Below are 23,327 nucleotides of genomic sequence, written 5' to 3'. Positions count from 1 at the left end.
TATTATCTTCAATCATTAAGAGTCATTTCTAATCACTTCTAATCTTGTTCCTCTTGCCTTATTTTCAACTTCAAGTGAAACCAAAATCCCTTATTATTCACACTTGAAAATTCCCCATTCATTATGCTGATTTCCTGAATGATTGCAACCAAAATCCTCAATCGCATGTGCAGCTCATTCAAAATTCGAATTACTTTACAGCCCTCGAGGAGCAGACATAGACATGAAGTCACTTATTGCATGCATTTGCCAAAAACAATGCACACTCGCTCACACACACACACAACACACACACACAAACACACACTCAGAGAACCGACAAGCCATGGCAAATTTACAGACAATTCGCAGAGCTCCAAAGTGCAGAGCAGCGAAAATGTTCAGTTTGGATTTATTGTTATGCGAATCTGTCTTTCTATATATAAAAAAAAATATTTATATATATTTGTATATATAGAAACATGTATATATATAAATATATGTTGATATGTATAAAGAGAGCCCCGCAAGTGTGTGTGTGTGTGTGAGTTGGCAATGCGGTGCAATGCATTACAATTAATTTGGCACACACGGCGTATGCTGAATATTATTTGGTTCAACGTTGCTTTCGGCTCTGCAATCGAGTAAATCCGTGGCAATTGGCAATTATACAAATTCTCTTCATAGACAATTGCCAGTGCATATGCGAAATGGACCCGGAGCAGGGCCTGAGGAGCATTCAAATATACATAAATGTGGGTGGATGTGGAAAACCCATCCCTGGGCATTGGTGATTGATGATTCGACCTCCGATGATGTGACAAAGTGGCAGCTTCGTAAATGATTCAACCCACTGGCGAAGAGGTGCTTCGAGGTCAGGTCAAAGGTATGTTGAACTTTAAATGCCGCTGCGACATTTTCATTTGAGCTTTAAATTCCACAACCAGGAGATGGATGGATGCATATGAATTACTGTCAGCTTGCCACACACTGAGAGATATGCTTGAAGAACAAGTACATACTATTAATAATAAAAGGTATTAGGATAGGGAAAGTATTAAAGACTTCAAATATTTGTAGGGAAAAGCATAGCAGGGAAAGTCAGGCAATATCCCACAAAAATGTCGGTATGACTTAAAAAAGGATAGACTTATGTGATGATTGCTTAGTGCATATGTCTTTAAAATACCTTAATTAATAAGTGATGTGTTTTCCTAAATATAAAAATAAAATATAATATAAATTTGCTTTAAAAGAAACCCCTTTTTAAATTGTCCACTAAATAACTCTTATCGATTCTCCAAGCGTACTCACCCATCTAAATGTCACCTAAAAGCAGACGGCATTTGGGATGGCACGGTGGCTATAGTTATGGCAGCACAAGGAACCTGCACCGGCAACCTGCGCCGCCGCCTCCAATGACGATGATTGAGCTAATGGCACCACTGACAGCCACAAGCACATGGAAAGGCGACAGGCGGGCCGGGGAGGAGAGGAAGGTGGTCGGGTCTGCAGGTGTCACAACAAAATAGGGCGCACGCTTTTCATGTATCAACTCGTTCCGCACATTCCACCATGGGGGAATCCGGATCCCATCCAGAACTTCAAACGCTTGGCGGGCGCTTCGTTTATTTACACAAAATTAGTTTATGGCCGATAGAAGAACGGGAAAACAGAAGCCATTCGCAGGCACTTAAAAAGCGCTCCGCGTTTATTATTTCAATAATTCCCAATGTTTTTCGGCGGCTCTCTTTGACGCACAACCGAGGATTCCGATTTGGATCCGAATCTGTATATCTGGGCAACTGCACCGTGTGACTCGGAGGCGGCAACTAAGCGAATCGAAATCTTCTGGCTCTCGCACATCCCAGTGCCAAGTGCACGCCACCCGTTTTGTTTATCCATCTGCTGCTCCGTGTGCGTGGACCCGTAGGTGAGCGTTATTAATTGCAATAAACGGTGCCGGCGTGGGTGTGATTTTATTTCTTCGTTTCGTCTGCTTTTTTGACTGCGTGTAACCGATTCCAATTTCAAATAATTCGCGCCGCCTCGTCGGCTATCGATTGTCTATCGATGAACGATAGTTTTAGGCTGGGATATATCCCAACTGTGCAACACTGGCGGCTTAAAATTGATTTTTAAATAATTTCTTATAAAATAATATATGTACTGGTAACTTAATCTAACATTACGGCACAAAAATATATGGTTGAATGAATTTATAATAATAATAAATAAACTCTTTAATTTGATATTTCAAGAAGACTTATTCTCTATTTGCTTAGTCTGATTAAACAATATTTTCAGCTTAATACTATGTGTTTATAACTTATTAATATTATTCGCTTTACTCACAATTAACTAATAGGAACCCCAATCATTACCGCACTTCTTCAGTTGAATAGCTGGCAGGGGGCCACATCCTCAATATCCTCCCCATCCAGAGCCTTGATCTGACACTGGCACAGGAACTGCACAATCTTGCGCTCAGCATTTGAGCGCTCTAAGGGACTCAGGCCATCCAGCAGCATCTGAGCCTTCGCCAGAAGGCTGTTCTCCGGCCCAGCACTGCGCCGCTCCTTCTCCTGATCCAGCTGATCCTGTTGAATTTGAACCTGCAGCTCCCTCGACTGCTGCAGCACAGTTTCCATATTGGCTATCACAGTGCTCAGTAGCTTGTCGGCGGTGGCAGTTGGTGGGAAGTCATCGACGAGGGAGGACAGCTCCTCTCCGGTGGGATGGCTTCTATCAAGTGTGTGAACCATCTCTTCGCTCATCGCTGGCGTCGTAGTGGTCACCTGTAGCTGCTGCGGTGGCTCCAATACCTGAGATTGCGTGGCCTCGGTGAGAATGAAGTCGTAGGGCGTAGTCTGCTCTGCCTCGGAAATGATCTCGATTTCCTGGCTATCGTCATAGGGCAGCTCCAGCTCATCTTCCATGTCGTCGTTATCCGTGCTGTAGGGATAATCGGCACCCCAGATTTGCTCGCCACTCGAGATTTCCATGACTGTTCCCTGCTTTGCGGGATTGCAGGGAGAGTTTGTTGACTTGGGCGGTCGGCCACGTCGTTTGATATTCTCCAGGATCAGCGGTACTCCCTTGCGAAAGTGGCGGCCCAGGAAAAGCAGTTCCTTGAAATATCGCCAGGTAATTGGCGTGGCCTGGTTAATTTGCTGGTTTCTATACTCCCTCGCGAAGCGATCCCGCAACTTTTTCCACCGATTATAGCAAAGCTCCTCTGTGGAAGTGGACTAGGTAAGACCATTGTGAATCCAGGCTATTAACAAGACTTACCAGACACATTAAGGTTCTCCGAGATCTTCCGCCAAGCCTCGTTTTTGGCTGCAAGGTTCTTGGACACCCGAATCTTGTGACGGTCGTATAGCACTGGATGCATCTTTACTAGCTCAATGAGTTGTTCGTTGAGCAGGTCGTCCTGGCAGTCCTCTTCCTCCTCCTCGCCCCTGCGGCGCTTGTCCGGCTCTGCATCTGCTTTGGGCCTTCGTCGCTGCTCCCGCGTCGCGAATCGCATTCCGTCCAGACACTCGTTCTTGACCAGGCCCTGCTTGTAGTGGTCCTTGAGGAAGAGCAGGCGTGGGAACATGTCCCAGTAGGTGGGCTCATCGGGTCGCTCCTGGAAACGTCGGAACTCCTTACCGAACCTGTCACGGATGCTCTTCCAGCGCGTGATGCAGGCCCGTTCGGAGGCGCCCATTTTCAGGGAGATTGCCTTCCAGGCCGCGTCCTTTAGCGCCGCATTCTTTACGCTTCGGGCGCTGTCCTTGTCGTACAGGATCTTGTGGCTCTCAATCAGTTTGACCAGTTCGCCGTCGTCCATTTGTGGTCAGGAGTATTATTCTATTCGTATTTGTTTGTTATTGTTATTGGCAGCTAGTGGTGGACGACCATCGATGACAATATCGATATAAGGGGGGTATTTATTTAAGCGCGATATATCGATACATGTATAACATTTTGAATTTAACATTTTATGTTAATTTATATTATATCTTATTTATTTATATCAAAGGATTTAGTAATGAATAACAAATGGTTGTGAAACAAATCAATAATAATAACACAGTTTGACCAGCTGCATTGAATAATAATTTGTAATAATTTTTAAAACCCACTTTTATTTATAAAAAAAATTAAGATAAATAAAATTATTTATATTTTTGAGAATCGAAAATTTTAAAAAGAAGATTTTAATTAAATATGATAAGTAATTAAAATAAAAAATTGGCAGAAGACAGCAAGCTCAAGCCTCTGGAATATCTTAAAGACATTTGAGTAGGGCAAATAATAAATCTTATTTAACTATGTCAAACAGCTTATTATTAACCAAATAGTCACATATTTTTGTGTTAGTATGTACATATTTAAATCCGCATTTCCCTTTAGTACATACCTCTTCTGACAGTACGTTTACAGCAAATATCACCTCTTGTTAATATAATAATTATATAGTAATATAATATAGCAGTTAGCACAAAAATGCATTGTTTAGTATGAATTAACCAGTTAATGATCTTGTGTGTAACAGATGTTGTTACCACAAGGAGTCTTTTTTTTTTACAAAGTAAAGCAAAAATATTTCAGAGATAATGAATGGATTAATGACTCTGGTTTTCTAAAGAATTGTTTTCAAGGAAAGTTCCAAGTAAGAGCGAGAGCTGGGCGATAAGTAAATATACAATAAAATCAATTATAAATATAAAATTATATACAATATATAAAAACATATATTATCAGAAGTACCATCAGTGACGTATGCAAATAATAAAATGTATTCTAGCAGCCGCTCGTGCCGATCCATCAGAGTGCAAGTGTTTACTATTGAAAAGTCCCCTATATATTGAGGAGAGCAGAAAAGATACATTGCTCATGAGAGCTCAATCTAAAAAAGTATTTAAAGCCGCGCGCCATAAAGCCCGGCTCATTGTAGATCGTCGCTAGCTGGCGATCACTCGATTCCCGTGGTCAGTTTTTTTCGATTTTTTTTTTAAATAATGTGAAGCAATAAAAATAAATTATTTATTATAATTATAAATATATAAATTTATAATTTTAATTATATTTCAGTATGTGTGTGATCGCTCCAAAATGGGGAAGTTCTTTGTGTGTGCATTTCTCCTACAATTTGCCATCCTTATCAATGCCACCGGGTGAGTTGCGTTTCATAAAATATTAAATTGATTTCTTATCAGTTAAAAAATAAAAAAAAAGGAAAAACATCTAGAGTCATAGATCATTCCATATACATACATGAATTCAATTTACTAAAAAATGTGCAGCCACGCATATGAATTGGAATTTGTATTACTTGGTTATTATAAAATGTTTATTAAAAAAAATATATATAGGCACTCATTATTATTATAAATGGTATTTTAAAAAAAGCTTCTACATATTTTTGTAATCTGTATATTAATTTAAATGCGATTGTTATGGGATGAATGCCATAAAAAAGGGGACTTTTGTATTGTTCAATAAAAATAGTAATTTTTATATAAAAAAATCTGGATAATAGTAACTTTTGTCGCTTAATGTTTTCTGTAATGACGAGATTTTGCAAATCATTATCGTCAGTCCACAATTTTATGATATCTTAAATTTTTATCCTCTATTGATCTTAATCACTCTATTACCATTTATCTATTAAATTCCTAATTCACCTATTGCAGGTTCTATTCGGTGGTTGGGCCTGGCACCATCCGTTCCAACTCCAAGTACAATGTCGCCGTCTCCGTCCACAAGGCAGATGGTCCCAGTCAGATTAAGGTTAGTCTGAACGGACCCTCCTTCAATGAGACCAAGGAAATCGAAGTCTCGCCCATGTCCACTCAGAATGTGGAGTTCGAGGTGCCAAAACTGGCCACTGGGGACTACAACCTGACCGCCGAAGGATTATCCGGAGTGGTGTTTAGGAACACCTCCAGGTTAAATTATGCCGACGAGAAACCTTCGACCTTCATTCAGACCGATAAGGCCACCTACAAGCCCGCTGATCTGGTTCAGTTCCGCATCCTCTTCCTTGATGAGAACACCCGACCAGCCAAGATCGATAAGCCCATATCGGTGGTGATAACTGATGGAGCCCAGAACAGAATCAAACAGTTTGCGGACATCAAGTTGACCAAGGGAGTCTACTCCGGGGAGCTCCAACTGTCCGAGCAGCCTGTCCTGGGCACTTGGAAGATCTCTGTGAGTGTGGATGGGGATAACAGGGAGACCAAGTCCTTTGAGGTGGACAAGTACGTGCTTCCCAAGTTCGAGGTGATCATTGACACGGCCAAGGATGTGGTGATTGCCGACCAAGTGATTAAGGCCACTATCAGGGCCAAGTACACCTATGGAAAGGCAGTTAAGGGCAAAGCCACTATTTCGATGGAACCAACCCAGAGACCCTACTTCCTCGCTCCTGAATGGGAAAAACAAGAGAAGACCGTCGATGTGGATGGTAAGGGTCATGTGGAGTTCAACATATTGGCAAGACCCTATTCAAGTTCTTTGAAGTTATTTGCTATTGTCACCGAAGAACTGACTGGAAACAAACAAAATGCAACCGCCACCGTAAACCTCCATCAAAAACGATATAAAATAGAACTTTTCGAGAAGCCTGAGCTATTCCATCCAAATAAACCGTTTGTCTATCAGGTTGTGGTGAAGAATGTGGATGGGTCTCCAGTGACGGGTTCAGCAAAAAAGGTCAATCTGTCATTTGACAATAGCGATCGCTATTTTCCGGATCCTTTCTTGGAATCTGCAATTACTTTCAGTGCCCCTGTCAACGAGAAAGGAATAGCAACATTTAATGTAACTCTGCCCGGGCACGGATCAAATATTTACAGCGTAGGAGCCACTTTTGATGGGATACGAAGCAACCTAGGAAGCCTGAGAAAATTCCAGCCTGATGTAGACAACAGAGAGCCGCTTAAGATTCAGATTAATACGAAAACGTAAGTGATAAATATAAACTTAATATTTCATTTCAATATCGAGTATAAATCGATTTTAATTCTTATTTTCTCTTTCAGCCCTCGATTGGGCGAGCGAGTTTCCTTCGATGTCAAATCGATTGAGGATATTCCCTACTTCGTGTACACTATTGTGGCCAGAGGAAACATTGTGCTCAGCGAATATGTGGATGTTCCTGAAGGAGTTAAAACCTACACGGTTAAGTTTACTCCCACCTTTGACATGGTGCCCAAGGCTACGATCTATATTCATTATGTCATCAATGACGATCTGCACTTTGAGGAGAAAACCATAGAGTTCGAAAAGGAGTTCAGAAATTCGGTATGTTTTCAATCAAGATTCCATTCTGCAAGCCAAATTAATCTTATTATCCTTGTAAATAGATTGATATCTCAGCTCCTTTGAGTGCAAAGCCCAGTGAAGAAGTTAAGCTGCAGGTGAAAACCGATCCAGACTCCTTTGTGGGCCTTCTGGGAGTGGATCAGAGTGTCCTCCTCCTCAAGTCTGGCAACGATCTCAGTCGAGATGACATCTTCAATAGCCTCAATAAGTACAAGACATCAACTCCCTGGCAGCGGGGCTATGGAAAATATCCAGGTCAAACTTCGGGCTTGGTGACTCTAACCAATGCTCATTATCCTTACAATCAAGGTAAGACCTAAATCTAAATCTTTATAGATACATTCCCAAATTGGATTTAGGGTAGGAGAAGTTATATCAAATTTAGCCTTACAACAAATTTGGCTATGTAAGTGGTTTTCTAGAATTTTTACCTTCACTTAATTGCTTTAATTTTACTTGGTAAATAAGTTTAACAGTAAGCTGCCTAAGTTTGATTTGATTTTAATTGCTAGCTACACAAGTATCTCAAGTATAGCCAACCTTATATCAGTACTAAAGCAAACCAAACTAATATTCGAATTATCCCACAACAGAATATTATGGATTCGATGATTTGGAATTACTTAGCTTGGATATAACGCCCAGACTTGATCTTTTAAATACAATAGCTCCACAGATACGAAAAGAATTTCTCGAAAACTGGATTTTCTATGAGAAACAGTACGATACAATTTTTGATAATTAATTATTTGGGTTCTACTTGGTCTTAACAGATAGCATTCATTACATTATAACACTTTAAAGATAACCACGCCAAAGATTCGAAAAGAATTTCAAGAGAACTTGATATTTTACAAAACTGACTGAGTTAAAATTTTGCACTAAGTGATTGGAGTGTATCCTTCTGCTGGGGGTCTTTCATTATCTCGGCTCTACTAAACTCCCTTCTCCGACTGTAACCCATTCTCATGCTTTATAGGAAGGCGGTTCTTCTTTAGACCCCCGATGCCCATTCCTCTTTCTTCCATCGATCAGGTTCAATTGTTCAATCGCTCACCAGCGGAGAGTGGAATCGCAACACAGAGTGCGGTCACTGAGCCCCAGATTCGAAAAGATTTTCCCGAGAACTGGATCTTTTACAATGCTGAAAAGTATGATAATCATATCCCTATTAACCGTATTTCCAGATGTGGTTTATGTTTGTGACTAATGGAACACTTACTTTGCTTTACTTTACTTAACAAATATTTCGCACCTTTCAAGAGATTTTATTAAAAAACAAAAAGGGTATTGGGAAATTGGTTGTTTCAGCGCGTTGAACTTTATGTTTCTGAATATATTTATATAAATTATTAAGAAGAGGATCAGGCTTAAACTTATTGATTTTGTGTTAAGAACGTGTGCATCCCTGGATAATGTACGATCGTCGCCCACCCTGGATATTATTTGGAGGAGGTGGTGGCGCAATGCCAATGGCTAATAGGATCGGTGCAGTCGGTGCTGCATTTGATTTCAGGACTGTGCCCGATCCGCATGTGTATGTAGGAGCAACACTGATACCTCCAGTACCACCACCACCAGTCATTCGCAAGGAGTTCCCAGAAACTTGGATATTCGCCGAGTAAAAATTGATCCTTCAATGTCTCGTCACAACAACATCATGCATAGAAGTCATTGTACATATTCACATGGCCATTATATATTGTGACCCTCGAAAATAATAGTTTACCTAACTCTTAGGAACAAAATTATACTAATTACCATATCATATTGCTCAGGAAAATCGAGAATTCTGTAGGAGAGGCTTCTTAAAGACAGTACTACTTAATTTTTACATACTTCCCAGGTTGGTTATTTCCCCATATCAATTTGCATGAGTGGCGGAGATATAGACCTTCGTACAGGGGACGTATCCGGCATAGGTCACGTGGTAGACACTATTCTCGTTCGTCGGCATCGCGTTATGATGCATCCGATTATAGTGAGGCATCGTCTTACTATGCACCAGAGATTAAAATTCCCACGAGCACCATACCAACATCGCCTCCACCTCCTGCTCCTCCACCAGCTCCAGTTCGTCAAGAGTTCCCCGACACTTGGATGTTCGCGAATGGCGTCGAGTAAATTCTGAAAAATTTAACCGATTTTTGGGAATCATTATTCATTGGCTCATGACCCTCCTTCCAAATGCTGATTGTTTTTAGAAAGTTCTTTAAGGATTTTAACCTTGACAGTCCTGGCAAATAATTAAAAAGATTTTTCTAGAGTTATGTTTGTCTTATTCCGAATACTTCAAGTGAATGACCCGAGGAGAGGCAATTGGACTGCTGTACCCATCATGAAGGCCAGTGCGGAACGCCACAGCTCTACAAAATCGCGGAAGACTACAAAAAAACCCTCACAATCTGAGAATAGTCCACCTTCCAATGAGGAAATAGTTCAAATCGATTCTGCAGTGCGTTCAAAATTTTTAGAGAGTTGGATATATGCATTAGCAGAAGATTTTCTGAAAGAGTAATTAGTCAATCAACGCTTTTTAACTTGTTCCTCACGCATGCTTGACAAAAACTACCAAATACCATTCACCCACACATAATCCATAGCGTATTTCGTCTAACTTATTTATGTCCACGCGAAGTAAAAGCTTTAGAAACTAATCCACTTCATCCTCTGCCGCAGTGTGGACGGTGAAGGTTTCTCCTTGACCAAGAAGATCCCGGACACGATTACCTCTTGGGTAGTCACTGGCTTCTCTTTGAACCCCAACTCAGGCATAGCCCTGACCAAGAACCCCAGCAAGATTCGAGTGTTCCAGCCATTCTTTGTATCCACCAACCTGCCTTATTCCGTCAAGAGGGGTGAGTACAGTCTCTATACATTGCAGCCTTAATGATACTTAAGTTTGTAATTAAATTTCAGGCGAAGTGATTGCCATTCCCGTGGTAATATTCAATTACCTAGACAAAACCGTCGATGCGGAAGTGGTAATGGATAACTCCGACAAGGAATACGAATTCACCGAGGCCACCAATGAAGTCTTGGAGAAAGCCATCGATGAAGTGCGCCGGGTCAAACGAGTGACTATTCCTGCAAACAGTGGCAAGAGTGTCTCGTTTATGATCCGACCAAAGAATGTGGGATCCACCACCCTGAAAATCACGGCCACTTCGCCATTAGCCGGCGACACCATCCATCAGAAACTTAAGGTAGAGCCAGAGGGAATCACACAGTTCGAGAACCGAGCTGTCTTCATAAACCTAAAGAATCAATCGGAGGTTTCACAATCCCTGGAAGCAGAGATACCCGCTGAAGCTGTGCCCCAGTCCGAGTTCATAGAGTTCTCCGTGGTTGGTGATCTGTTGGGTCCCACTCTTCAGAATCTGGACAATCTGGTTCGGATGCCGTACGGCTGCGGAGAGCAGAACATGGTCAACTTCGTCCCCAACATTCTAGTGCTCAAGTACCTGGAAGTCACTGGCCGACGAATGCCAGCTGTCGAGACCAAGGCCAAGAAGTTCCTGGAGATTGGCTACCAGAGGGAGTTGACCTACAAGCACGATGACGGGTCTTACAGCGCCTTTGGAAAGTCGGATCCTGCGGGAAGCACATGGCTCACCGCGTACGTCATGCGCTCCTTCCACCAGGCAGGAAAGTACACCGATGTGGATCCCAAGGTTGTGATCGCGGGTCTCGACTTCCTCGTATCGAAGCAAAGGGAGAGCGGCGAGTTCCCGGAGGTGGGAAAACTCTTTGACGACGCCAATCAGAATGCTCTAGCCCTCACCTCTTTCGTCCTGCTGGCCTTCTTTGAGAACTATGTTAGTAACTTTGCACATCCATTTAAAAACAATTAAAAACTTGACTTCTCTTCACCAGGAACTCATTCCAAAGTACCAGAGTGCCATCGAGAAGGCAGTTCGCTATGTGGCCGAGGAGGTGGACAAGACGGAGGACCAGTATTCCCTGGCCATTGCAGCCGTTGCTCTTCAGCTGGCCAAACACCCGCAGTCGGAGAAGGTACTTGCCAAGTTGGAGGGAATGGCTCGGAATGAAAACGATCGAAAGTGGTGGTCGAAGGCTCCAGAAACGACTGGAGAGGATAGCCGCAACTTCCACTGGAAGCCACGCAGCAACGACGTGGAGATAACCTCCTATGTCCTGCTCGCTCTCCTCGAGAAGGAATCCGCGGAGAAGGCTCTGCCCATCATCAAGTGGCTGATCTCCCAGCGCAACAGCAACGGTGGATTCTCCTCCACCCAGGACACTGTGATTGGTCTACAGGCTCTGACCAAGTTCGCCTACAAGACTGGCTCTGGATCCGGCACCATGGACATCGAGTTCGAGTCATCTCCAGATGGCGGATCTAAGAACACGATTGCTGTGAACCCCGATAACTCCCTTGTTCTGCAGACTCACGTGCTGCCCAAAACAACTCGCAAGGTGGACTTCACGGCCAAGGGTTCGGGATCTGCGATGGTGCAGTTCTCGTACCGCTACAACCTGGCCGAGAAGGAGAAGAAGCCCAGCTTTAGGGTCACACCCACGGTCAAGGACTCGCCTAGCCAGCTGCTGGTGGTGGATATCTGCGCCGAATACATTCCGTTGGAGGAAGGTGACAAGGACAAGGACTCCAACATGGCTGTCATGGAGATCGCTCTGCCCTCCGGATATGTGGGAGATGCCGACAGCTTGGGCAAGATCGAGGCCGTGGATCGCGTGAAACGTGTGGAGACCAAGAACTCCGACTCCACGGTGGTCGTCTACTTCGACAGCCTGACTCCCGGGGATGTGAAGTGCCTGCCTGTGGAGGCCACCAAGGCTCATGCGGTGGCCAAGCAAAAGCCAGCCTCTGTCAACCTCTACGACTACTATGACACGGAGCGCAAGGCCACCGAGTACTACCAGGTGAAGTCCTCGCTCTGCGACATTTGCGAGGGCTCCGACTGCGGAGAGGGATGTCAGAAGACCTAATGAAAAATTTCAATAAATGGCAGAGTTGGAAGAAATGTTCTACTACATATATATATAAATATATACTACTACAGAATAAATGTAAATGTCTTTCGCTTGAATAAATTGAAACTCAAATAAAATGTACTCAACGATTTTATTATTTTAGTATTATTAATTCTTTGTTCTCAAGGCTTTACTTGAGGGTGGCAACACATTTATAGCAATGATTTACTCTTGGTAAGAGCTTAAAAAGCATTAATAATAATGTTATAGATTACATTTATATTGTATATATAATATATGTAATTATTGTAAAAGGTTCAAACTCAATCGTGACCTTATTGTCTTTAAATCAAGCTTAGTATGCACTAACATTTTGAAATCGAAATAAGGTTTATTACAAAGCAAAGGTTATCTTTAAAAAAATTATAAATTTCCTACTCATCTCTGTTATCAGTGATTTAAAACTATAAGCAGCCTTTTCCAATTAGCGGATAACAAAGGAGCTAAATAGAGTGTAAACAAATGTATCATCAGTGACGTAAACAAGAGATTGTATTTCTACCGGTCAGCCGGTTGGCCTGTTCGTGTCGATCTATCAGAGAGCACATCGTTTTACTACTGAAAATTCCCAGAATTAATAAAACGAGAGAGAGAGAGAGAAGGGAGAGAGAGGCAGACATATCTCTTCTGAGAGACCGGATCCCAATCTCCCAACGAATCGTATTTAAAGCCGGTCTCGCACCAAGCCCAGCTCATTGTGGAACCTCTCTAGCTCGCGATCGCTCGATACTCGAGGTCAGTGTTTTCGGATTACTTAGGGCTCAGAAAAACCCATGTGTGAAACAATAAACAAAATTATTCAAGCCTCATACGCATACAATTGTATGCGGCAATCATAATTAAAATTATTCATAATTTCAGTTTGCGTGTGAAAGCCCCCAAAATGCTGAGGATCTTTCTGTGCGGATTTTTGCTACAATACGCTTTGCTTATCAATGCCACCGGGTGAGTTGATTTATATAACATTAAGTAAATACATATCAGTTTGAAACAGAAGCGCAGGGTCAGCAGACAGGTAAATAATGTTATATATACAGAAATCAATGGAATTGCTAATGTCCGATGTGCAGCCACGTATCACGGCTGGGATGCTGATTCCCTTCGGAACCGGTTGGAAAACCTGGCTGCCTTACAAACCCAGTGACAAGTCTAAAGACAGTTTTCTTCATTTGCTTAATTCTGGAAAGGTGTTTCACTGATTAGCAAGAATTGTGTCAGAAAAGGGAAATCACAGGCTTACAACAAAAATAGTATTTAAACTTGCACGATATCAGTTTATGAGTGTCATAAAAAATCAAATTAATTTTTTGTAAGCGTTATAAAAAGCGAAATAAGAAAATGGGACAAGCCCTATCTTTTAGGTAATTAATTTGTAGATTTGTTTAGTGTTTGGGAACTGCAAAAAGATAGTTAAAGGTCATTATAAAATAATTGTAGCTGAACAAATTTATTGAAATACTGTGAAAAGTATTTAATTGTATGATCAAATGGTATAGCAATCACTCCCTCGCTTTCACACAAAAGAACATTAAAGAGAATCAATCACAGATCAACAGAATACTGGCAGATCATTAATTAGCCAAATAAACATGAAATTGCAATTAAGCTTTTGAATTCTGCTTACGATCAATCACCATTTTACAATTAAATAATAATTCATCTATTGCAGGTTCTATTCGGTGGTTGGGCCTGGCACCATCCGTTCCAACTCCAAGTACAATGTCGCCGTCTCCATCCACAAGGCAGATGGTCCCAGTCAGATTAAGGTTAGTCTGAACGGACCCTCCTTCAATGAGACCAAGGAAATCGAAGTCTCGCCCATGTCCACTCAGAATGTGGAGTTTGAGGTGCCAAAACTGGCCACTGGGGACTACAACCTGACCGCCGAAGGATTATCCGGAGTGGTGTTTAGGAACACCTCCAAGTTAAATTATGCCGACGAGAAACCTTCGACCTTCATTCAGACCGATAAGGCCACCTACAAGCCCGCTGATCTGGTTCAGTTCCGCATCCTCTTCCTTGATGAGAACACCCGACCAGCCAAGATCGATAAGCCCATATCGGTGGTGATAACTGATGGAGCCCAGAACAGAATCAAACAGTTTGCGGACATCAAGTTGACCAAGGGAGTCTACTCCGGGGAGCTCCAACTGTCCGAGCAGCCTGTCCTGGGCACTTGGAAGATCTCTGTGAGTGTGGATGGGGATAACAGGGAGACCAAGTCCTTTGAGGTGGACAAGTACGTGCTTCCCAAGTTCGAGGTGATCATTGACACGGCCAAGGATGTGGTGATTGCCGACCAAGTGATTAAGGCCACTATCAGGGCCAAGTACACCTATGGAAAGCCAGTTAAGGGAAAGGCAACCGTTTCAATGGAACAAAACTATGGCTACGATTATAGTTCCCAGGAAAAGCAACTGAAGACTGTCGATGTGGATGGCAAGGGTCATGTGGAATTTGATATTAAGTACCTCCAAAACAGCTCTTGGGCTCCGCCCATGCGAATCTTTGCCATTGTCACCGAGGAACTGACTGGCAATAAGCAGAACGCATCCACTACTGTGAATCTCCATCACGATCGTTTCAAAATTGAAAATTTCGACAAGCCTGATAACTATCATCCGAATAAGTCATTTGTCTATCAGGTTGTGGTGAAGAATGTGGATGGGTCTCCAGTAACGGCTTCTGCTAAGAAGGTTAAGCTGCGTTTTGAAAATGCACACTATTATTTTACTGGACCTACCACGGAAGAGAGCATCGATTTTGAGGCACCTGTGAATGAGAATGGCATAGCGACCTTTAGTATTACTTTGCCAGACAGCGGTGTCAATTACTACCGTGTTGTAGCCACTTTTGATGGTTCCCAGAGTACCATTGGAACCATCAGTAAATTTCACCCAGCAATGGAGGTAAGAGATCCTTTGAAGATACAGCTCAACACAAAAAAGTAAGTAAACTACGCCTTTGTTTATTATATATAATATAATAATCAAGTTCATTTACTTTAGACCAAGATTGAGCGAGAATGTTTCCTTTGATGTCAAATCGATTGAGGATATTCCCTACTTCGTGTACACTATTGTGGCCAGAGGAAACATTGTGCTCAGCGAATATGTGGATGTTCCTGAAGGAGTTAAAACCTACACGGTTAAGTTTACTCCCACCTTTGACATGGTGCCCGAGGCTACTATCTACATTCATTATGTCATCAACGATGATCTACACTTTGAGGAGAAAACCATAGAGTTCGAAAAGGAGTTTAGTAATTCGGTATGTTCTCAATCAAGATTCCATTCGCAATCCAAACTGATCTTATTATCCTTGCAAATAGATTGATATCTCAGCTCCTTTGAGTGCAAAGCCCAGTGAAGAAATTAAGCTGCAAGTGAAAACCGATCCAGACTCCTTTGTGGGTCTTCTGGGAGTGGATCAGAGTGTCCTGCTCCTCAAGTCTGGCAACGATCTCAATCGAGATGATATCTTTAATAGCCTCAATAAGTACAAAGCAATGACTCCCTGGCAGCGAGGCTATGGAAAATATCCTGGCGAAACATCGGGCCTGGTGACCCTAACCAATGCCAACTATCCTTACAACACGGGTAAGATTCTTTGGATATTTGCTTATTTTCACAATTTTTCCATCTAGAATTGAATCTGAAACAGAGTTTTAAAGAGGCTTTGCTAGGAACTTGGGTTAAAAATTAGAAAAAGAAATCCGAAATTGAAATCAATTTTCCATTAGAATTTCCTGATTATGTCGAAGATGATCCAGGAATATACTTGGAAAGAGAATTTGAATTGGGCAACAGGGTTGACCATCCCCTTCCTGCTGTCCAAGGTTTTCCCGGTATCAACGAGATTCCTGTTCCAAAGCCGCGTATAAACTTTGCCGAAGTATGGATTTGGCAATCGATTGGCCCAAGGTGGGTTCCCTGAAACAGATGCCACACGATTTGCACCTTAATTGCACTGCTATCTCTGCTTTCTAATCACGATCTCCTGCGCAAACGCACTTCACTTTTAAGGATCAGGCTGTCAACGCAAAATATATTACTAATACTGCAGAATTATGCGATATTCTTGGAATACTTCCATTAAATGCGACGTAAAGATTCCTAGGGTTAACAGAAATGTATCCTTTTCACATCGGTGGAATAATAATTATAGGGAAACCATCAGATGACTACGAATTTATAGATGTTCGGGTTGAAGAATCTGCATACGAAGAAGACGAGACAGACTCTTCAAATTCCGAAGATTGGGCACAGAAAGTCCAAGTAGTGCGAAAAAACTTTGCCGAAGTCTGGATATGGCAAACATCAGGCCATGGGAGGTTTGTTCTTGGTTTTATCCTGCATGATACCATAACATAACAGTAGGACACTCAGGTTGGGGCTAACCTCAGTCATTTCCTTATCACCCCAGCTAAAGATACTTATCTAACTCGTTACCTGAGGCCACAACAACACAAATGTAGTCAAAAATATTTATACCAGGTCCACTGTTACACGATGTAATGTTGTTTTCGGGGAGTTTGGATTATCGAGAAAACGTTGAATTAGATTCAATTGTGTCAGAAAGTAACCCCGAATTGGTAGTTGTCCGCAAACACTTTGCTGAAGTCTGGATATGGATGTCCACCTTAAATGGAAGGTTGGTGGTTATATGATCTCTTATGCATGACCAGCCTGTTGCATCAAGTGCTTTAGTTTGTGCTATGAAAACAATTGTGAGCTTACTTGTACATGAAGATAGATTTGATTTATTACGCTTCAGACATGGAAACCTTAATTTTTAACTCCGATCCCAAGAAATCCAAAGAAGAAACTATTTGAGTAGGTAGAAGTACCCGAGGGAGGAATGCAACTGAGACCAATTAGACTCCTTACTAATGATCACATGTATCCATGATGCAGATGCCATATTATATCGTCCCTTGATACTTAATGGAGCCTTTCCGATGCCGATTGCATTTTCACTTGCGGCTCCAGCGGCTGCTTTCGGAATGGGAATACCTGGACCGCCTTCATTGCCACCTAGCTCGACACAGGTTCCACAGATCCGGAAAGAGTTTCCGGAGAATTGGATATTTTACAATGCGGACAAGTATGACGGACCTAAAACTTATCCCTTGGGTGCTTCAAAAGTGTCTCATCTGCTGGGGTTTCTTTAAGGCTAACCACCAACGCTTAAACATCTTCCTACTAAAACCATTTTCTAGTCGTAGCTATATTATTATGCTTCATAGGTAGATTCTAGTTACTAACTTTTAAAACTAATTATCATTAAAAATATTAATAGAACGACTATATTATTTTATGGAAGGTACGGTTAGTCGCGTAATTGACAATCAAAAGTATAAGACTCCACAAAACCCACTTCCAACACAGGCAATTAAACAAAACGAGTTATTATATGATGATATTTGTATGCAATGCGTGATTAATGGATACCTGTAAATATATAAATTTAAATTTAAATATACAGCATTTAAGGTTTATTTCATTTAGGTACGCTGTTTAGCTAATATTACTTAAATAACCTGCTGAATTTTAAACCCATTTCCCCATTAATATTTACCAATAATTAAGTCAATTAATAACAGTCAGAAAATCATATTATTATCTTATACCTATAAAAACTAAACCATAAACTATCCTGATCTCAGGGGCCTTACGTCAGTAGACACTTTCAGAAGTTATTTAATGAAATCCTTAGTCGGGTGACCTCAGGAGAACATTTCAATAAGTTCCCACTAATGCTTTGTTAATATATTTTCTATTAATGATATAAATGTACACTAACCGATCACACACACTTAATATTTATGCTTGCTTGTTCGTCTTATTTACATTTTGTTAAAACAATGTACTAATTATCTTTGTTATTTCAAAGTGTGGATGGCGATGGCTTCTCCTTGAATAAGAAGATCCCGGACACTATTACCTCTTGGGTAGTCACTGGCTTCTCTTTGAACCCCAACTCGGGCATAGCCCTGACCAAGAACCCCAGCAAGATTCGAGTGTTCCAGCCATTCTTTGTATCCACCAACCTGCCTTATTCCGTCAAGAGGGGCGAGTACAGTCTCTATAGATTGCAGCCTAAATAATACTTAAATTTGTTAACAAATTTCAGGCGAAGTGATTGCCATTCCCGTGGTGATATTCAATTACCTAGACAAAACCGTCGATGCGGAAGTGGTAATGGATAACTCCGACAAGGAATACGAATTCACCGAGGCCACCAATGAAGTCTTGGAGAAAGCCATCGATGAAGTGCGCCGGGTCAAACGAGTGACGATTCCTGCAAACAGTGGCAAGAGTGTCTCGTTTATGATCCGACCAAAGAATGTGGGATCCACCACCCTGAAAATCACGGCCACTTCGCCATTAGCCGGCGACACCATCCATCAGAAACTTAAGGTAGAGCCAGAGGGAATCACACAGTTCGAGAACCGAGCTGTCTTCATAAACCTAAAGAATCAATCGGAGGTTTCCCAGTCCCTGGAAGCAGAGATACCCGCTGAAGCTGTGCCCCAGTCCGAGTTCATAGAGTTCTCCGTAATGGGTGATCTGTTGGGTCCCACTCTTCAGAATCTGGACAATCTGGTCCGCATGCCCTACGGCTGCGGAGAGCAGAACATGGTCAACTTCGTCCCCAACATTCTAGTGCTCAAGTACCTGGAAGTCACTGGCCGACGAATGCCAGCTGTCGAGACCAAGGCCAAGAAGTTCCTGGAGATTGGCTACCAGAGGGAGTTGACCTACAAGCACGATGACGGGTCTTACAGCGCCTTTGGAAAGTCGGATCCTGCGGGAAGCACATGGCTCACCGCGTACGTCATGCGCTCCTTCCACCAGGCAGGAAAGTACACCGATGTGGATCCCAAGGTTGTGATCGCGGGTCTCGACTTCCTCGTATCGAAGCAAAGGGAGAGCGGCGAGTTCCCGGAGGTGGGAAAACTCTTTGACAACGCCAACCAGAATGCTCTGGCCCTCACCTCGTTTGTCCTGCTGGCCTTCTTTGAGAACTATGTTAGTAACTTTGCACATCCATTTAAAAACAATTAAAAACTTGACTTCTCTTCACCAGGAACTCATTCCAAAGTACCAGAGTGCCATCGAGAAGGCAGTTCGCTATGTGGCCGAGGAGGCGGACAAGACGGAGGACCAGTATTCCCTGGCCATTGCAGCCGTTGCTCTTCAGCTGGCCAAACACCCGCAGTCGGAGAAGGTACTGGCCAAGTTGGAGGGAATGGCTCGGAATGAAAACGATCGAAAGTGGTGGTCCAAGGCTCCTGAAACGAGTGGAGAGGAGAACCGCATCTATCATTGGAAGCCACGCAGCAATGACGTGGAGATAACCTCCTATGTCCTGCTTGCTCTCCTCGAGAAGGAATCCGCGGAGAAGGCTCTGCCCATCATCAAGTGGCTGATCTCCCAGCGCAACAGCAACGGTGGATTCTCCTCCACCCAGGACACTGTGATTGGACTACAGGCTCTGACCAAGTTCGCCTACAAGACTGGCTCTGGATCCGGCACCATTGACATCGAGTTCGAGTCATCTCCAGATGGCGGATCTAAGAACACGATTGCTGTGAACCCCGATAACTCCCTTGTTCTGCAGACTCATGTGCTGCCCACAACAACTCGCAAAGTGGACTTCACGGCCAAGGGTTCGGGATCTGCGATGGTGCAGTTCTCGTACCGCTACAACCTGGCCGAGAAGGAGAAGAAGCCCAGCTTTAAGGTCACACCCACGGTCAAGGACTCGCCTAGCCAGCTGCTGGTGGTGGATATCTGCGCCGAATACATTCCGTTGGAGGAAGGTGACAAGGACAAGGACTCCAACATGGCTGTTATGGAGATCGCTCTGCCCTCCGGATATGTGGGAGATGCCGACAGCTTGGGCAAGATCGAGGCCGTGGATCGCGTGAAACGTGTGGAGACCAAGAACTCCGACTCCACGGTGGTCGTCTACTTCGACAGCCTGACTCCCGGGGATGTGAAGTGCCTGCCTGTGGAGGCCACCAAGGCTCATGCGGTGGCCAAGCAAAAGCCAGCCTCTGTCAACCTCTACGACTACTATGACACGGAGCGCAAGGCCACCGAGTACTACCAGGTGAAGTCCTCGCTCTGCGACATTTGCGAGGGCTCCGACTGCGGAGAGGGATGTCAGAAGACCTAAGGGTTGGATCATTGTAGAAAAAGCTGAAACTTCAAAGTAATAAGTTAATAAATAAAAATGTCTTAATTTTACATTGATGTTTTTATTTTGAAACGTTTCTGAATTAAGTTTAATATGCGCACTTCAGTTTTAAGCTAGTCACTTAGCATTTTTTCCTATTTTCCATATTAAAATTTAAATTACAAGATACACTTTTTAGTAACAATTTGTTACTTTTAATTTATTTTTATCGGGAACATACGTATTTATTCCTTATATATTTTCTCCATCTATGAGTCTGATTGTAAATTAAATTATTATTAAATTAAGTTTGAAAGTGTGTGAAAGGACTTACGTTTGGACATTTGGTATCTTTAATTCCACAACAATTTTGGCATCCATCATTGTTTTGAGAAAACTCCTCTGTGCCCTTGGATGTACCATTATGTGGATTTCATTTCTCGTGCGAAGCCATTGGTTATACTAAATAAAATATAGTTGTACATGGTCCAAATATTATGCGAGTGTTGATATTACTTACCCTTTCGTGTTGCTCTAGAAGTTGATCAATAATTTGGATCTGATCTGGTGATGCATTGCGGATCCTATACACCGAATATCCATCATAGGAACGAGGAGGGGAGCCTGAAAAGGACCAGGCTTGAGCCACTATAAGAAGCAACAATACAATTAATGGACGCATTTCGACTAAACTGAGTGACCTATATCTGGGGACTTAATACCCCAGTTCGGGGGAGACGGTTCCGTCAACACAATTGTAACAGCTTTCAGAATTGAAAAGATTAAAATAAGAATGAGGCTTTAGAAAGCAAAGCGCTTGTCTGACATGCGACTGATTGTATTAAATTTTTGGAAATTGAATTTAACAATTGTGTATATAATTCAAAGATTGCTCTGTTACTACTGAAAATAAATGTACATATGTATATGCCTGGGAAACAAGGGGAGGTAATTTAACTTTATGATTTTACAGATAAGGTTCATTAGGAAAACTTATATGTTGGGCTATTGCCGCCATAAAAGACATACATAATTTTCATTGGTTAACAATCGAGTAGATATCTTTATTAGGCTCTAAGATTTTGATAAAAACGTGCAATTTAATTATCGACTGAGTGGGATGTTTAGAAATAGTCACTAACCGGGGGCCGAAGAAGCAGGATGGCATTCAAGGATTTCCTAATAGCTTTCGTCTTGGTTGGGTTAGTCCAAGCAGCAAGTGTGAGCCAGGATGAAAGGATACGCTATGACAACTACTCAGTGTTTAGGGTCAGGTACGAGACCCAAGAGCAGGGCAGCCTGCTGCGAACTCTAATGGAGGATCAGGACAGTGTCAGTAAATAAATATCCTAGCTGTCATAAGATATAATTTAAAAGTTACTCTATAGTTTAAACATTGGGGTGCGGCCAAGGATGAGCTGCATTTAATGGTGAGTCCCGGTGCCCTTTCCCATTTCAAGACTGAAATTCAAAGGGCTAACCTGAGTGCGGAAGTGTTAATAAACAATGTTCAAGAGTAAGTAAAACTTACTTAAGCTGGAATTTATAAAAAAAAATCATGTTACAGACTCATAGACTCTGAGAAAGCGCCTGACACAAGAGCCAGTGCAGATGAATCCTTTGGCTGGAGAAAGTACAACACTCTAGCTGAAATTTATGCCTGGCTGGATGGTATCCTGGCTGCATACCCCACCGTAACCGAGGAGTTTATTGTGGGACAATCCTACGAAGGACGCACCATACGTGGCATTAAGATCTCATATAAATCGGGAAATCCAGGAGTGCTAATTGAGTCTAATATTCATGCTAATGAGTGGATAGCCTCGGCCACTTGCACCTGGCTGATCAATGAATTCCTCTCCTCCGAAGATACACTTGTGAGGCAGATGGTGGAGAATCATGACTGGTACATAATTCCATTACTCAATGTGGATGGCTTTGTCTACTCCCACGAGAAGGTAATCTTAGATTTCTACTTAATATATTATAATATAACATAAATAATATATATTTAACTAGGATCGTATGTGGCGTAAGACCCGCCAGCCGACGCCAGGTTCCAGCTGCATTGGAGTTGATCCTAATCGGAACTTCGATGTCCGTTGGATGGAGAGTGATGGAGCCTCATCGAATCCCTGTGACTGGAACTATGGTGGACCACATGCACTTTCCGAACCGGAAATCCAGGCGATGACCAATTTGGTGAACAACCTAAAGGACAAGATCAATGTGATGCTAGCTTTCCACAGCTATAGCCAGGTTCTGCTCTCACCATATGGCCACAGCAGTGTGGAGTTTCCTCCCAATTACGAGGATCTAATGACGGTGGCCAAGGCTTATGCAGATGCTGTGGATAAACTGCCATATGGCACTGTCTTTCAATATGGCTCTGTGGGAGGATTGCTTTGTAGGTTATTCTGAAGTCACTTTAAGATATTAGAAACTAATCCTTCAAGTTGAATTTCCCAGATCCCGCCACAGGCGCCACCATCGATTTGACCTACCAGGAGGGCATTGAGATTACTTATACCGTTGAGTTCAGGGACACTGGACACTATGGCTTTATCCTTCCCCCGGCACATATTATTCCAAATTCCGAGGAGACTTTGGCAGGAATTATGGCCCTTTTGGAGAAAACCCAAGAGTTGGGTTACATGAAACCTAAAACGAAATTGTAACTATCATTTATAAATAAAAATTCCTACGGGAATTTGCTTTGAGAAGTAAAAGGAATATAAAACATATTTATCGTTCTTATCAACAATTTAATTAACTCATCTTTTGGGAAACTTGTTCCGATTGATAAAGTGCACGAGAACAAG

General features: G+C 42.4%; 6 protein-coding genes across 15 annotated transcripts in view; 3 read left to right on the top strand and 3 right to left on the bottom strand.

Moving 5' to 3' along the window:
- The window catches only part of LOC110182701 (calmodulin-lysine N-methyltransferase), a 30,195-nt gene extending 28,196 nt beyond the window's left edge, over positions 1 to 1,999 (bottom strand). Inside the window, exon 1 of the mRNA XM_086837197.1 lies at positions 1,294 to 1,999. The gene's annotated coding sequence lies outside the window, so the exon portion shown is untranslated. The remainder of the gene's footprint in view (positions 1 to 1,293) is intronic.
- Positions 2,000 to 2,204: 205 nt separating this feature from the next.
- Positions 2,205 to 4,053, bottom strand: LOC110182705 (uncharacterized). Its single transcript, XM_020950801.2, has 2 exons — positions 3,274 to 4,053; positions 2,205 to 3,217 (listed from the first exon to the last, which is right to left on the bottom strand). The coding sequence occupies exons 1-2, from the start codon at positions 3,815 to 3,817 to the stop codon at positions 2,373 to 2,375; spliced, it is 1,389 nt and encodes a 462-aa protein (XP_020806460.2). The 5' UTR covers positions 3,818 to 4,053; the 3' UTR covers positions 2,205 to 2,372.
- A 746-nt stretch (positions 4,054 to 4,799) lies between these two features.
- On the top strand, positions 4,800 to 12,399 carry LOC110182711 (CD109 antigen-like). 6 transcript variants are annotated; one of them, XM_086837186.1, is made up of 9 exons: positions 4,800 to 4,961; positions 5,065 to 5,147; positions 5,667 to 6,941; positions 7,020 to 7,281; positions 7,344 to 7,611; positions 8,698 to 8,923; positions 9,982 to 10,160; positions 10,222 to 11,120; positions 11,179 to 12,399. In XM_086837186.1, exons 2-9 carry the CDS (start codon positions 5,086 to 5,088, stop codon positions 12,271 to 12,273), a joined length of 4,266 nt encoding a protein of 1,421 aa, XP_086693312.1. In that variant the 5' UTR covers positions 4,800 to 4,961; positions 5,065 to 5,085; the 3' UTR covers positions 12,274 to 12,399. The 6 variants fall into 6 exon arrangements, with proteins under 6 accessions (XP_086693312.1, XP_086693313.1, XP_086693311.1 ...); XM_086837187.1 differs by lacking the exon at positions 8,698 to 8,923 and adding an exon at positions 9,600 to 9,816 and having other exon boundaries at positions 4,888 to 4,961; XM_086837185.1 differs by lacking the exon at positions 8,698 to 8,923 and adding an exon at positions 9,149 to 9,422 and having other exon boundaries at positions 4,888 to 4,961.
- Positions 12,400 to 12,838: 439 nt separating this feature from the next.
- Positions 12,839 to 20,576, top strand: Tep2 (Thioester-containing protein 2). 5 transcript variants are annotated; one of them, XM_020950808.2, is made up of 9 exons: positions 12,839 to 13,053; positions 13,180 to 13,263; positions 13,988 to 15,265; positions 15,327 to 15,588; positions 15,650 to 15,917; positions 17,235 to 17,424; positions 18,214 to 18,392; positions 18,454 to 19,352; positions 19,411 to 20,576. In XM_020950808.2, exons 2-9 carry the CDS (start codon positions 13,202 to 13,204, stop codon positions 20,503 to 20,505), a joined length of 4,233 nt encoding a protein of 1,410 aa, XP_020806467.2. In that variant the 5' UTR covers positions 12,839 to 13,053; positions 13,180 to 13,201; the 3' UTR covers positions 20,506 to 20,576. The 5 variants fall into 5 exon arrangements, with proteins under 5 accessions (XP_020806467.2, XP_086693320.1, XP_086693319.1 ...); XM_086837194.1 differs by lacking the exon at positions 17,235 to 17,424 and adding an exon at positions 16,815 to 16,971; XM_086837193.1 differs by lacking the exon at positions 17,235 to 17,424 and adding an exon at positions 16,486 to 16,651.
- On the bottom strand, positions 20,572 to 21,542 carry LOC110182712 (carboxypeptidase B1). Its single transcript, XM_020950811.2, has 3 exons — positions 21,026 to 21,542; positions 20,840 to 20,967; positions 20,572 to 20,782 (listed from the first exon to the last, which is right to left on the bottom strand). Exons 1-3 carry the CDS (start codon positions 21,185 to 21,187, stop codon positions 20,758 to 20,760), a joined length of 315 nt encoding a protein of 104 aa, XP_020806470.1. The 5' UTR covers positions 21,188 to 21,542; the 3' UTR covers positions 20,572 to 20,757.
- Positions 21,543 to 21,666: 124 nt separating this feature from the next.
- LOC110182716 (zinc carboxypeptidase-like) lies at positions 21,667 to 23,297 on the top strand. Its single transcript, XM_020950815.2, has 5 exons — positions 21,667 to 21,837; positions 21,894 to 22,021; positions 22,073 to 22,463; positions 22,525 to 22,912; positions 22,975 to 23,297. The coding sequence occupies exons 1-5, from the start codon at positions 21,667 to 21,669 to the stop codon at positions 23,181 to 23,183; spliced, it is 1,287 nt and encodes a 428-aa protein (XP_020806474.2). The 3' UTR covers positions 23,184 to 23,297.
- Positions 23,298 to 23,327: the final 30 nt, after the last annotated feature.

The sequence above is a fragment of the Drosophila serrata genome, unplaced genomic scaffold (assembly GCF_035046125.1).
Source record: "Drosophila serrata isolate PLE 108 unplaced genomic scaffold, ASM3504612v1 contig_302, whole genome shotgun sequence".
Taxonomy (NCBI): Eukaryota; Metazoa; Arthropoda; class Insecta; order Diptera; family Drosophilidae; genus Drosophila; species Drosophila serrata.
This window is presented reverse-complemented; position numbering and strand designations above follow the sequence as displayed.